General features: G+C 38.1%; 1 protein-coding gene across 3 annotated transcripts in view; it reads left to right on the top strand.

The window, feature by feature from the left end:
• pde3a (phosphodiesterase 3A, cGMP-inhibited) overlaps positions 1–13,553 on the top strand; it is a 128,718-nt gene that overhangs the window by 88,585 nt on the left and 26,580 nt on the right. For all 3 annotated transcript variants that reach the window (XM_048155744.1, XM_048155743.1, XM_048155742.1), the window contains exons 3-4: positions 1,786–2,049; positions 11,184–11,341. In XM_048155744.1, coding sequence (XP_048011701.1) covers positions 1,786–2,049; positions 11,184–11,341 — 422 coding nt within the window. The remainder of the gene's footprint in view (positions 1–1,785; positions 2,050–11,183; positions 11,342–13,553) is intronic.

The raw sequence follows: 13,553 nt of genomic DNA, 5'->3' as shown, positions 1-13,553 counted from the left end.
ACACACATATATTACATAAACACAGACTTTTATTTTGCAAACGATTAATCGCTATTAATCGTTGCACATCCCTATACTTAATCAGTATTTTTTGCTTGTTATATATAAAATATTATTTAAATTTTGTTGCAGATGTTAGATGTAAAACAATGTTGCAGATAGATAGATAGAACTACAGACGGATAGATGGATGGATGGATGGATGGAACGATAGATAGATATATAGATAGATAGATAGATATATAGATAGATAGATAGATAGATAGATAGATATTTATTTCAAGAACCGTGCTTCACACTGGCGTTCATTAAGGAAGGACACTTTGCCGACAATTCAATAGTCATTAATATGTAAATGTGGATGGTTGTATGTTAATGTAGTCGCGGTAGTGAGATCACATGATTATTTCTGAACGAGCCATTTTATGTGTACATAGCATCTTTGCTCATGATGGTTAAAATGTAGACTGATAGAGTGAGGCTTGTTGTTTCGTGTCCAGCTGCTTAAAATAAATTCTTAAAATAAATATAATTCAAATTTTTGCAAGACGTCTGATGACTTTGAGCTTTAAAGAGCATCGAGGGTTTATTGGGACTTTGAAATGAGGCACGATCTGTGAGTATCTGAACATACGCTACAGCAGATGCTGCCTGTCGTGAAGATGCTCAGAGTTTTCAAGATCTCTCTCTCTCTTTCTCTCTTTCTTGAACAATGAACGTCCACGGCCAAATACATGCAGCCATCCGGCCTAATGCAAGTCAGTTTCTGCCTCCTCCATTAGTTATTCTCTGTATGTGTCATTCCTTCATCTGCTTTTGATGTCTCTCTCTCTCTCTCTGTCCTGTGTGTGTGTGTGTGTGTGTGTGTGTGTGTGTGAATACTGGTTGGCCATTTAGTGAGGAAAGACTATGTGCTTCTCTTGTCCTCTTTCTGTCTTTTGCCTGGTTTCTCCCGTACTTCTCCTTCTCCAACGCCTCCATTGTAGTCTTAAGTCTCCTTCCGGGAACGAACCAGTCACAATATTCCTCATTTAAATAATCCCCGCCCAAGTGCATATGCAGAATAAAGGGGCGGGGCCTGGTTGAGTTAGTAGTGTGTTAAAACTCATGGTTATGGTAAGGGGGCGGGACATTTCCCAAACACACTGGAAGCGGTTGACCAATCACAACACACTGCTCCAGCCGACCAATCAGAGCACATGGTGCTTTTCAGAAGGAGGGGCTTCATAGAGAGAAGAAGCGTTACTGACAGACTGAGAAGAGAGGAGCTGCAACAATGGAGAATATGAGAAACATTCAAGCATTAAACTAATATTTTCACAAATTATTTATGAAAATGAAAAAAAAAAAGAAAATTCAGTAATAGTACATCTTGTTAGTGGTGTTTGCTAAGATGCTTGCAATTGTGCATTTCAATAGCATTTAAATATTAAATGAGTATTCAATATGTGTAAGATAGAAATGCTCTTCTCATGTCCTCTTTCTGTCTTTTGCCTGGTTTCTCCTGTACTTCTCATGACCTCCTTCTCTCTTTCCCTGGAAATCTCTCTCTTTCTCTGTGTGTCTCTCGTTCCCCCGTGTGTAGCAGTGCGGCGTCATTCTCCGCGTGCGTCAGTGTGCCATTACGTCAGCCCTGCATCGCGTCACCGCCGAGGTGCAGATGAGCTAACGTTGCTTTTTCTCTCTCCCCCCTTTGTCTCTTTCTCTCCCGCTACCTGTGCGTTTAACTCTATCTCTCCCTTACACCAACTTCCCATCTCTCTCTCTCTCTCTCCTCTCGTCCAGTCTTCGGGCACCAGCGTGACGGTGGACATCGCGGTGATGGGCGAGGCCCACGGACTGATCTCAGATTTGCTGGCTGACCCCTCCCTCCCTCCCAACACCTGCAGCACCCTGCGGGCCGTCAGCAACCTGCTCAGCACCCAGCTCACCATCCAGCCGCTGCACCACCGGCCGCGCCTGAGCCCCCTGCTGGCCTTCAGCGACGGACACGCCTGCTCCGACTCGGAGGATGTGCCGGAGAAAGGAGAGAGGTTGGCCATCCCGAAGGTAAGGCCACACCCTCTCAGGTACCAGGATTTGACCCTTCGCTAAGCCCCGCCTTAAAAACCAACCAACCAATCTGACCTTTGCAGCTGTTGCAGCCCCGCCCACTTTTTTCAATCTCCATTCCTTTTTTGGTAACACTTTGTTAACATAAATTAACTACAATAGTTAACATGAACATGAACAATAGTTTATCTTAATCTTAATCTCTACATTTACTACTACATTTTTAAGATTTTAAGACTGTAAAGTTAATGCACTATGAACTATCATGAATATGAACATTTTTATTAACTAACATTAACAATGCTGTAAGAACATATTGCTCTTTATTAGACTTTGTTCATGCATTAATTAATGTTAATTCATGAGAAGCGTTACCATTTTTTTAAAGTCGTGATGAAATGGAAGTAATGACAGATCTTTTCTTTCGTATTGTGCCAAACATCCGAATGTAAAAGAGAAATGTGGGGCGGGGACTTGGTTCTGATTGTTGATTGGGTTTTGAGATGTGGGCATGGCACTCAAAAGTGGAGGGGCGGGGTTTATGTGGACTAAATGATCCAGTTTTGACATTGACAGGGTTCCTGTGGGTCCTTAACCCTTAAATGCATACCTCGGGTCTTTAGTGACCCGGGACGTCATTCACTACCCTCCTCCTCGTTCATTTTTTAAAGTTAGACATCAACCTTCTTGGTATTCCTCAAACAATTCATTATAAAGAATATAACAAGAAAAAAAAATCATAAAATTATAAAAGAATGCCTATTTTTGTATTCATTTTTTGTAAAAATTGTATAGGGTCGCTAAGGACCCGAGGTGTGTATGAGTGTACGTATATTTTTTCTGCACAACAATAATTGAATCTTAGATGACGGAATAAGTGCAATTCACCTTTATTCCACAAGGTGGCAATGTCTGATACACAATGCTGAAGTGACGACTCATTCAGACAGAAAACGAAATAATAAGAAAAACATGAAATGGCTCAGATTTACTGCAGAGCAAGTACTACACGCAATCAAATATGACTGTAACTGTTACTGATTTTGAAGATGTTATTGATTTTGAAGATGTTGAAAATTATATAGTTTTAAGAACACGTTTGAGATCGCAAATGGGCTCGTATTCGTGACCTCAAACATAAAACTAGCCCATTATTTGCTGAATTTACTGGGAAATGAGCTCTGAAGAGGACAGTTATGATGGCATAAAACATCTGCTCAAACGGAGCCCTTTCAAGCTCCAAAAGGTAACAAAATACAATTTATTTTATTCTTCTGTAATTGTTACTCTAATATCAGAGGAGTTTTATATTTATATTCTGTGTTAGATATAGATCCGGGTCGATAAAGACCCAAATATGTAAGAATGATTGGCAAAACAGTCATGCATTTAAGGGTTAAAAAGTCTTAAATTCAAATTTAAGGCTGTAAAAAGTCAAATAAAGTATTAATTATCGTTTCCAGAGGTCTTAAATTATGTCAAGCGATTGCTTTGATCTACTGTTAATTATGACATAGTTACTTAATGGTGTTTATATCATACCTGCAAACTATATTTCTGCTGTTCCATAAACGCCATCTACTGTCAGAGAGTGAATTTGCATCTTCATTCACCTGGTGGATTGAAAAGAAGCTAATTTGCATTTTAAAAATCAAAACAATTAGGATTGTATATCCTAATTTGTAAAAAAAAAAAAAAAAAAAAAAAAAAAAAAGGCTAAACACTAAGCTTTTAATTGTCTTAACCACAAATTATTGGTCAGGAAATTAGCAAAAATTAAACAAATTAAACTACTTAAAAAGCCACCGCTGTCTCAGAAACGCATAAACATCAGAATGAAGTTTTTGGCAGAATATGGGAAGCTGTGTGTGGAGTGATGAATCAGTGAAACATGAGTTGCATGGTGATGCTCCAGAGTGGCATCTTCAAAAATCTGCAGAGAAATGTAATAATAAATGCATCTCTAGCACAGTGAAGCATGGAGGAAGAGGAGCTTTTAAGCTGCTGGTATTGAGCTGCTTCACTGTGAAAAGTCATTTAATGCTTTGGACTACAGGAGAATATTGCAAAATGGCTTTCTTCCCACAAATGAAAAGTTGTTATCTAAAGAGGGATGAAGTGGCTTGAGAACAAGTCCATCGGGCTCAGGTTTTGGCCTGGTCAGAGTCCAGATTTGAACCCTATATTGAATATTTGGTCTCACATTAAACTCAAATGAACTGGGAGACATTTTTCAACTACTAAGCCATCATTAGTAGAGTGGAACAACACTGACTCTTAACAACACTGATATTATATATATATATATATATATATATATATATATATATATATATATATATATATATATATATATATATATATAATGTTATGAACTTGTGTTATTTGATCTGTTTAAAATATCATTTTATGGTCATTCTATTGTTTAGATGTTCTTGCTCTACTCCGCCCATAAGGTATTAATTTTATTTGTGCAGGTATTAAAAAGCCTTAAATATGATTTTAAAAACCCTAAAGATATTCTGCATTGATTAAACATTACAAGTTTGAAAAAAAAAAAAAAAAATGAAACATTTGCACAAATATTTCACAATAAGCTTTATAACATGCATTTTAAAAAATAGATTGAATAACGTGAATTTTCATTTTTCATCTATAAAGAATTGTAGCCATGAACCAAATCTACCAACTTTTCTTCTACCAATTTTTATATTGATTTGATGCAAAAAAGCAAATATGTATTTGAAAAAAGACACTGGTGCAAGGTTTTGTAGTTATTTTGTTTATGAACTATATCCCATGAATCATTATTTTAAATGATGTAACTGAATCATACATAATGGTACAATATATGGTAAAAAAAAAAAATATTTTGAGATTATTGCAAAATAATCATGTTTGAGAACGTGTCATTTGCAATGCTTTCTCTATGGAGAAAATTAATGTAATACTGTATTTACTTCTGTGTTATTATCAGACATTCTGTAATTGAAATATATAGTCTGTGTGTCTGGATAGATTTAAATGGAATATAATTATGCAAAAAGTACAGCATCTATATTTGCTCAATGCCAATTAATTTCTGTATTGATAAGACTCGTAAACATCAGAAGTGGTTCTGTTCTCTTGCACTAATGTCACTTTTTTGACTCTTCAGCTTACAATGACATTACTGTGTAATCTACACATTTCTTTAAAGATAAATGGCATATATAATGCTGATATGCCACAGTTAATTCCTGACAAAGTAAGAGTAATATCTAGTCACTTTATGAGCCCATTTCACTGAAAATCATGCCGTTCTGTAAAGCTCGTCCAGCGGGGAGCGAGGCTTAGCGAAGGGTCGATTAGGCTTCCGTTTGTGAAAACGAATGGTTTTTCTGCAGCTATGTTTTTACATTATTTCCTACCGTTGCTGCAGCGTAATTCATGAATAGCTGGCGTTATCTTGGTGGAACCAGTGAAGACTTTCAGACAAAAAGAAAAAGAATCCATTGTGTTTAATGGTTTACTGCCACGGCCAATGCTCTGTGTTTTTCATCACACACACACACACGTTCCTTCCTCATTCACGCCAGCATGGCAGGTCTCTAATGTAGCGGACAATGACGCACATATTCTCACAGAAGCCTTTTAATGTTTCACCAGCACTGCAGTTAAAAATGCATGCCGGCACTTAAAGAGTAGGTGAGGCAAAAGTCACTATCCGTCGGTGCACGGCTCTCCAGCTCTTTTCCCATGCTGCAGTGCTCAGCAAACAACGTTAGGAGATGTTTATTAACGCCCATTCATTACACCTGGTCCATATGTAGGTCACACGGCACTACGCTCTGATAGTGAGCAGAATTCAGCCTCTATTATTTTTCCACAGCATATATAATGTGATATTTTGGCAGTATGAAGAAAAACACGAGCAAGTCTGGTTCAAGCCGCGTTTTATCTGTCAGTGCTGCAGCTGTGTCAACAGCAGGAATATCGGCGTGAAACGCGAGGAACGATTTCGGTTCCACTGATGGTGACACGATTCATAGAAGGTCACGCTCCTCGTTCCCCTTCGGAGGAAATACTTGTGGCCTGTCTGGGTGTCCGGTTTGGCAGCGGGGCATTAGCTTTGGCCTTGACAGGAAACGGGGCTTTTTCAATAAATCCCAAATCACTTTTCCCTGTATATTTTAACTTGAAAAAGAAAAACACTTTTCCTAAGGTGTTACATTTCTGGATACTGCAGCACTGCTGATTGGATGTCCGGTAAACACGCAACTGTAGGTCAGAAACTGCGAACCTTTAACGCATTATACATGCATGAGCTCCCCACCGTAGAAAGTACCATTAAGATTTAAAGGCTGATTCCTACAGTATTTTCCAACTTTAAGATTTCAAGCGAGTGCATACCTTTGTCCCAGATGTTTAAAATGCTAATCTATTCAAGAACTAATAGGAAAAGAAAGTTGTTGAACTGACCGGTTCACTGCACACTCAGGGCTTGGACTATTCCCTGCAGGTTTTGTTAGTTTTTAATAGGGATGAGATATATATATATATATATATATATATGCATGTATCTTGATGTTTTTCAGCCTTTATAATGATATATTGATATATTACTGTCAGGCATTAAGGTGGTTTATATATATCGCACCTATCAGACGCCCACCGTTTTGTTTATTTAAACTGGGAAAAATCTAAGATAACGTCAGTAAATTACGGAGTGCCTCAAGGATCTGTGTTAGGCCCTCTGTTGTTTTCAATATATATGATGCCAGTTGGTAATTTTTAAGAAAATGCATGTTTCATTGTGTTACTATCACAAATAAAGCAATTGACTACAAGCCCTACTGTATTTTAGGATTATTAACTGAAAAATGTATCAGAATTAAATGACTTTAAACAAGAAAAAATATCTACAAATAGGGTATGAAGAATAAACTTGTTTTTCTGACCCCACTGGCAGGTGTTATTTCCTGTTTTAAGCATAATTCACTTTTTTTAGACTTGGTATCATACATAATTTTGCCTCTTAAGTAAATATGTCTTAATTTAAGAATGTTTAGATATTTGTAAAGAAAAACAAGACAAAAACACTAAGAAAATCATTTTTTGCAGTGTAGTAATAATAATAAATTATTAATTATTTAAAGGCAGCACAAAAAATCATGCTGTACAATTGCTTTATTTAAAAAAAATAATAATAATATATAATTATTTATATTGCATTCCAGTAGAGACAATACAGTTTTTAAACTGTGATAATTTTGCAATATGATAAAGAATTTGGAGGGTAAATGTGCTTAACTTTTAAGAAAATAATAGCATCATGCACCTTAATAATCCTAAAATACAGCACTCGGAATCAATTGTTTTGTTTGTGATAGTAACGCAATGACACATGCCAAACTGTGTCGACATAATTGCCAGGCTCTCATATAAAGAAATCATGAACACATGCAAAAACAAAAGATAACTAACAAAATATTAATAACTGATTATGCTGTAGTCAGTGCATGCTTTTTCCAGTGAGCTTTTTGTTTTTCTATGCATTTTTTCTATGCAAAAAACCAGTTTGCCCTTTTTTTGCCAAATAATTTTATCAGACAAATACTTTAACCAAGTTTAGTGTTTTATTTTTCCCTCATAAAATATTTTCCTCATATTTTGATGGTTTAATCAAACATTAAAAACAAATATACTGTAATGCCACTACTGTAGCTCAATATATTAACCAAATGTAATTTAATATCCAGACACGTTCTTGACAGATTTTGTGAGATTCCCTCGTATAGGTTAGTGTAGACTGTATTTCCGCGCTGTCACTCCAGCTGGAGAAGATCAGACGAGATCGGACGAGACTCGGCTCACAGACGCCCAAGCGTTGAACCTGTGCAACACTGACAGTCTGTCTGTGTGAGAGAGAGACGCCGCGGAAGGAGAGGAGACGCGCATCCCGAGCACCTTCTCAGACATGAGGCCTGCTACATCCACTCAAACATGTTCCTCCCAACTTCAGCTGACAGCCATTCCAGCTGAATTAATATCAGACGCTCGTATCACAGAGACGCTTTCATGTTTGTGGCTATAGATTGTTGAATGAGCTAAAAATACACACGTGATCTGTGACTTCTGACCCTGGCGCTCACCCCCATCTGTCTGTAATAGGAAGGTGGTGGTATCCCAGAATGCCCAGGGCATGTACTCATAAGCACACAGCACTGGGGGCGGTAGTAGGATTGGGGTTGGGGGCGTACGGATATGCCCTCTGGTTCTCTACTCATGGCATCTGAAATATTCATGCTGCTGTCAAGAGTTTCTTCCCTGCCCTGACTCTCGGGGTAATGCAGTTCTGAAACTTTTTGCACACCTTTGTACAATTTTATACAGTCAAAAACATACTTAAGTCCCCCTGCAGTCAATAATTGTATCCCTTTAAAGGGGACCTATAATGCCCTTTTCACAAGATGTAATATAAGTCTCTGGTGTCTCCAGAATGTGTCTGTGAAGTTTCAGCTCAAAATACCCCACAGATCATTTATTATAGCTTGTCAAATTTGCCCCTATTTGGGTGTGAGCAAAAACACGCCATTTTTGTGTGTGTCCCTTTAAATGCAAATGAGCTGCCCACTTTGCAGAAGAGGGCAGAGCTTTAACAGTTGCTCAACAACAACAAAGCAAAATGAGGATTGTCAGTAACGGTGTTCAGCCTTACATTGTTCAAACCGGAGTCGACACTGATGGAGAGACTCAGGAAGAAGTTACAACTTTTAGAATGAAACTGGACGTTTCTGAATGGTTAGTGGATACATTTATGTAGTTGCTGTGGAGTTGATTCAACTCATCCACTAGCATGTGCCGTCATGTTCATCTTTTGTGTTGAATTGACCCTCGTTTGTGAAGCAGTCCGGCGTAAAATGACGGCATGACAACAACACTCTACTACAACAACTCTTCCTCTTCTCTAAAGCAGCCCAACATGGCCCCGCCCCCTTTGTTGTGTGTTCTCGGGGGTGGGGTTTATGTAAATTTTAGAGTTAGTGCTCTCACTAATCCGGGAAGAAGCTTGTTGTAGTCCCTACCAGCCATTTGTTGTAGTCCTTCAACAGCAAAAAGAAAATATCTTTCGTAAATATCTCGTTATAATTTTGCAGATGTTGTTTATGCTCAAACAGCAACATTACACACTAACTAAAGTTTAAAAAGAGAAATCATAATCAACAACCCCTAATATAAGTCTAAGGTGTCCCCTGAATGTGTCTGTGAAGTTTCAGCTCAAAATACCCCATAGATTTTTTTTAATTCATTTTGGGGCATCATTATAAATGAGCCGATTCAGGGCTACTGGCCCTTTAATTCTCGTGCTCCACGCCCACGGAGCTCGCGCTTGCCTTGAACAGTGCATAAACAAAGTTTACACAGCTAATATAACCCTCAAATGGATCTTTACAAAGTGTTCGTCATGCATGCGGCATGCATGCATCGGATTATGTGAGTATTGTATACTGTTATATTGTTTACATTTGATTCTGAATGAATTTGAGGCTGTGCTTCGTGGCTAACGGGCTAATGCTACACTGTTGGAGAGATTTATAAAGAATGAAGTTGTGTTTATGCATTATACAGACTGCAAGTGTTTAATAATGAAAATAGCGACGGCTCTTGTCTCCGTGAATACAGTAAGAAACGATGGTAACTTTAACCACATTTAACAGTACATTAGCAACATGCTAACGAAACATTTAGAAAGACAGTTTACAAATATCACTAAAAATATCATGATATCATGGATCATGTCAGTTATTATTGCTCCATCTGCCATTTTTCGCTATTGTTCTTGCTTGCTTACCTAGTCTGATGATTCAGCTGTGCACAGATCCAGACGTTAATACTGGCTGCCCTTGTCTAATGCCTTTCATAATGTTGGGAACATGGGCTGGCATATGCAAATATTGGGGGCGTACACCCCGACTGTTACGTAACAGTCGGTGTTATGTTGAGATTCGCCTGTTCTTCGGAGGTCTTTTAAACAAATGAGATTTATATAAGGAGGAGGAAACAATGGAGTTTGAGACTCACTGTATGTCATTTCCATGTACTGAACTCTTGTTATTTGACTATGCCAAGATAAATTCAATTTTTCATTCGAGGGCACCTTTAAAATAGCTTGTATGTAACTCAACACCCTTGCTACATTCAGTATACACAGAACCATGAATATGCAAATTAGTCCCCGCCTCCACTCAATCACACCAGCTCAGATTACCCAATCCACTCACTCAACTGTAGTAAACGCAATACAATGGCAAGTAGAAATATTGGTTTAATTCAGTCAATTATACATTGAACCAGAAACTGCTATAAGCACACTTATTTTATTTTGAGTTAATACAATGAAGCCAATTGATTTAATCAACAGAAACTCAAAATATTATGTTATCTGAACCACATTAATTAAGTTGATTTGACAGAAGAAAAAATGTTGACAACAAATCATGAATTTTTTTTACAGCGTATAATAACCCTGCGTCGCACATGTAGCATTTCTTCCTTCTGTGAAAAACTGTGATTCTGAGTAAATGATGCCAGAATGTTCATTTCTGGGTGAACTGTCCCTTTAAGCGCACATGTCTAGTCAACTTTATACCGCATACACATTACATATCGCCAAATCTTTTTGATTGGTTCACAGCTTGTGATGTCAAGTAGCAGAGCGATGATGCATTTCTCCAGGGTCTTCCATCTGTTCTGTTCCCATTTTCCCAGTTGGGGGAAGGGCTCAGTATTCCCTGATGGACTGCTGTCATCTGCGCCCTCAGATGTTTGGCTTAACACACAGACTCATTCTCTAAATACACACACTCGCTAAGATTTTCATCATTTACGTCAAATGCGGTCCAACTTTAATCTAAACAAGCTCTTTGTTAAACAACTGCACTGCCAAAAAGTGTTAATTTGGCCTTTGGGTTGTCATACACATGTGGCTTTATTCTGTCTGGGTCAGTGTTAATTGATTGTAATTGGTGATGTGACTTTTGACGAGCTTCAAAACTGACCTTCACAGAGAATTTGTGACTCTTAGTGTTTTGCTCCACTGTCAGCACTGTTTTAGTCTAAACTTGATGTATGTCCTCTTTGAATAACAGCGTTTGAGGCGAAGTTTGCCTCCGGGGCTTTTGAGACGGATTTCTTCCACGTGGACCACCACCACCTCAGCCACGGGCCTGCCCACCCTCGAACCCGGGCCGGTCAGACGAGACCGCAGTGCCAGCATCAAAACACCTCACGATGGCCCTTCCAGCAGGTAATGAACGCCTCCATTCTGATCCAGATGCAATGAACACTGCCATCTGTGTCATTTAGTTCATCAAACTAACTTACAGCACACTTCAGTCCTTATTCAGTCACGACTTTCCTTTGGGCTGACATCACATAGGCTGATAGCTATAGAGTGTTGCAGTGATGACGTACAGTGCTTTTGTAGGTCAACCCGTAAGTTAGCATCACCCTGGTTCCCTCAATAAAAACCCAATAGGATTTTCCATTGCCTTTTAAAATATTGCAGAAAATAAGCTCTGAGACCAACCAAAGTTTAGGACTCTTACATGTTGTTACATGAACAACTTAAAGGATTAATTCCCTTGAGAATTACATTTTCCTGATAATTTACTCACCCCCATGTCATTCAAGATGTTCATGTCTTTCTTTATTCAGTCGAAAAGAAATGAAGGTTTTTGAGGAAAACATTCCAGGATTTTTCTCCATAAAGTGGACTTCAAAGGTTACCAATGGGTTGAAGGTCCAAATGTCAGTTTCAGTGCAGCTTCAAAGGGCTCTACACGATCATAGACGAGGAATAAGGGTCTTGTTTAGCGAAACTATTGGCCATTTTCTAAAAAAAAATAAAAATGTATATACTTTTTGACCACAAATGCTCATCTTGCATTAACTCTGCAATGTGCATTATGTAATGCATCATGTTGGAAAGCTTACGTGAGACATAGGCAGAAGGACTCATAATTGTCCGACATTGTTATTTTACCTTTTTTTGTAAAGGCTGTTTGACTTAGTCTTTGCACGTTTGCTTTGTAAACACTGGATCGGTACTTTCGCGTGAACTTTCCAACATAATTACGTAATGTGTGGCACATCGCAGAACAATGCAAGATGAGCATTTTTTAGAAAATGACATTGTTTCGCTAGATAAGACCCTTCTATCCTGGAAAAAATCCTGGAATGTTTTCGACTGAAAAGACATCTCAGATGATATGGTGGAGTAGCCAGAAGTTCAAAGCTAAACTACAATGTAAAAAAAATCCCTGAAGAAAATCTGCTGAACGCAAAAGAAGATATTTTGAAGAATATCAGTAACCAAACAGCTGATGGACCCCATTACTTTGGACTTCCATTGTATGGAAGTCAGTGGGGTCCATCAAGTGTTTGGTTACCAATATTCACAGATATGTCTGTGATTGGCTACATTGTTCAACGCTGCAAAAAACATTGTAAACAGAAACCTTTGATGCTCTCCAGAGCATTTACCAAATATGTTTCGCTAATATCAGATGGGGTCCCCTGATTCCCCGGGGCCCTAAGTGGCCACTTACCTTGCTTATTGGTTAAGTCCAGCCCTGATTTTTGGCTACCATTGTACATAATGACGCCTTTCTAAAGTTTTGCCAATAGTAAGCTCAGGAATTAAAACCAGTTATCATTAATGCAATAAAAGTAACAGTACAATGATGTTATAATCTGTTCTAGTGTGTGAAACGCCCATGTTTCATAATGCAATCAATTCCTTATAGATAAAATCAAGTCCCGCCCTACATTTTTTTTTTTTTTGTCATTGATTCTTTCGTTTCAACCAGAAATATGTCATATTGTGAAATGGGTTGCAAATGCCGTTTCATGTTGAATTAAAGTGTTTTGATCACAGTGATAGTATCAACCTTTTTACATACTTTTGGTGAGCAGCCCAGGACTTTAACTTGTATTTGGACACTTACAAATGTCATTGCAAAAATATCTCAAATGCTGCAGAATCTTTGCACTATCACTGTTTTTGCTCAGTGTTTTTTAACTCTTTCCCTGCCATTGATGGAAATGTTCCGTCATTTATGACACAACGCTTCCCCGCCATTGATGGAATTTTCAGGCAATCCATTTTTTCCCTGTTATATACGGTAGGGGGCGCTATTATGCATCTTCTGAAAGAGCGCAGAATCTCCGGATCAAAACACAGGCGAAAAAGAAGCAGAAACAAGTGATAGAAGCATTGCTTACGCACATGTTGTAGTCTTTGACAAAAATGCGATTTTCTCAGATTTTTGTTCGAGATGTTGCTTTTTTTTTTAATGAAACATTCAAGTGTTGATAAAAACGAATGCATGAAGCTAGAATAAAATGTTGTTTTTTGTTTTGTTTTTTTAAAAAATCAGAGGGTCTGTTCTTTCTTTTGATATATTGCATGTTCGTTCAACAAAATATTCTGGGGGCCATGAAAGTTTTGTGAAAAT

Source organism: Megalobrama amblycephala, linkage group LG14 (assembly GCF_018812025.1).
Source record: "Megalobrama amblycephala isolate DHTTF-2021 linkage group LG14, ASM1881202v1, whole genome shotgun sequence".
In the NCBI taxonomy this organism is placed as follows: Eukaryota; Metazoa; Chordata; class Actinopteri; order Cypriniformes; family Xenocyprididae; genus Megalobrama; species Megalobrama amblycephala.
This window is presented reverse-complemented; position numbering and strand designations above follow the sequence as displayed.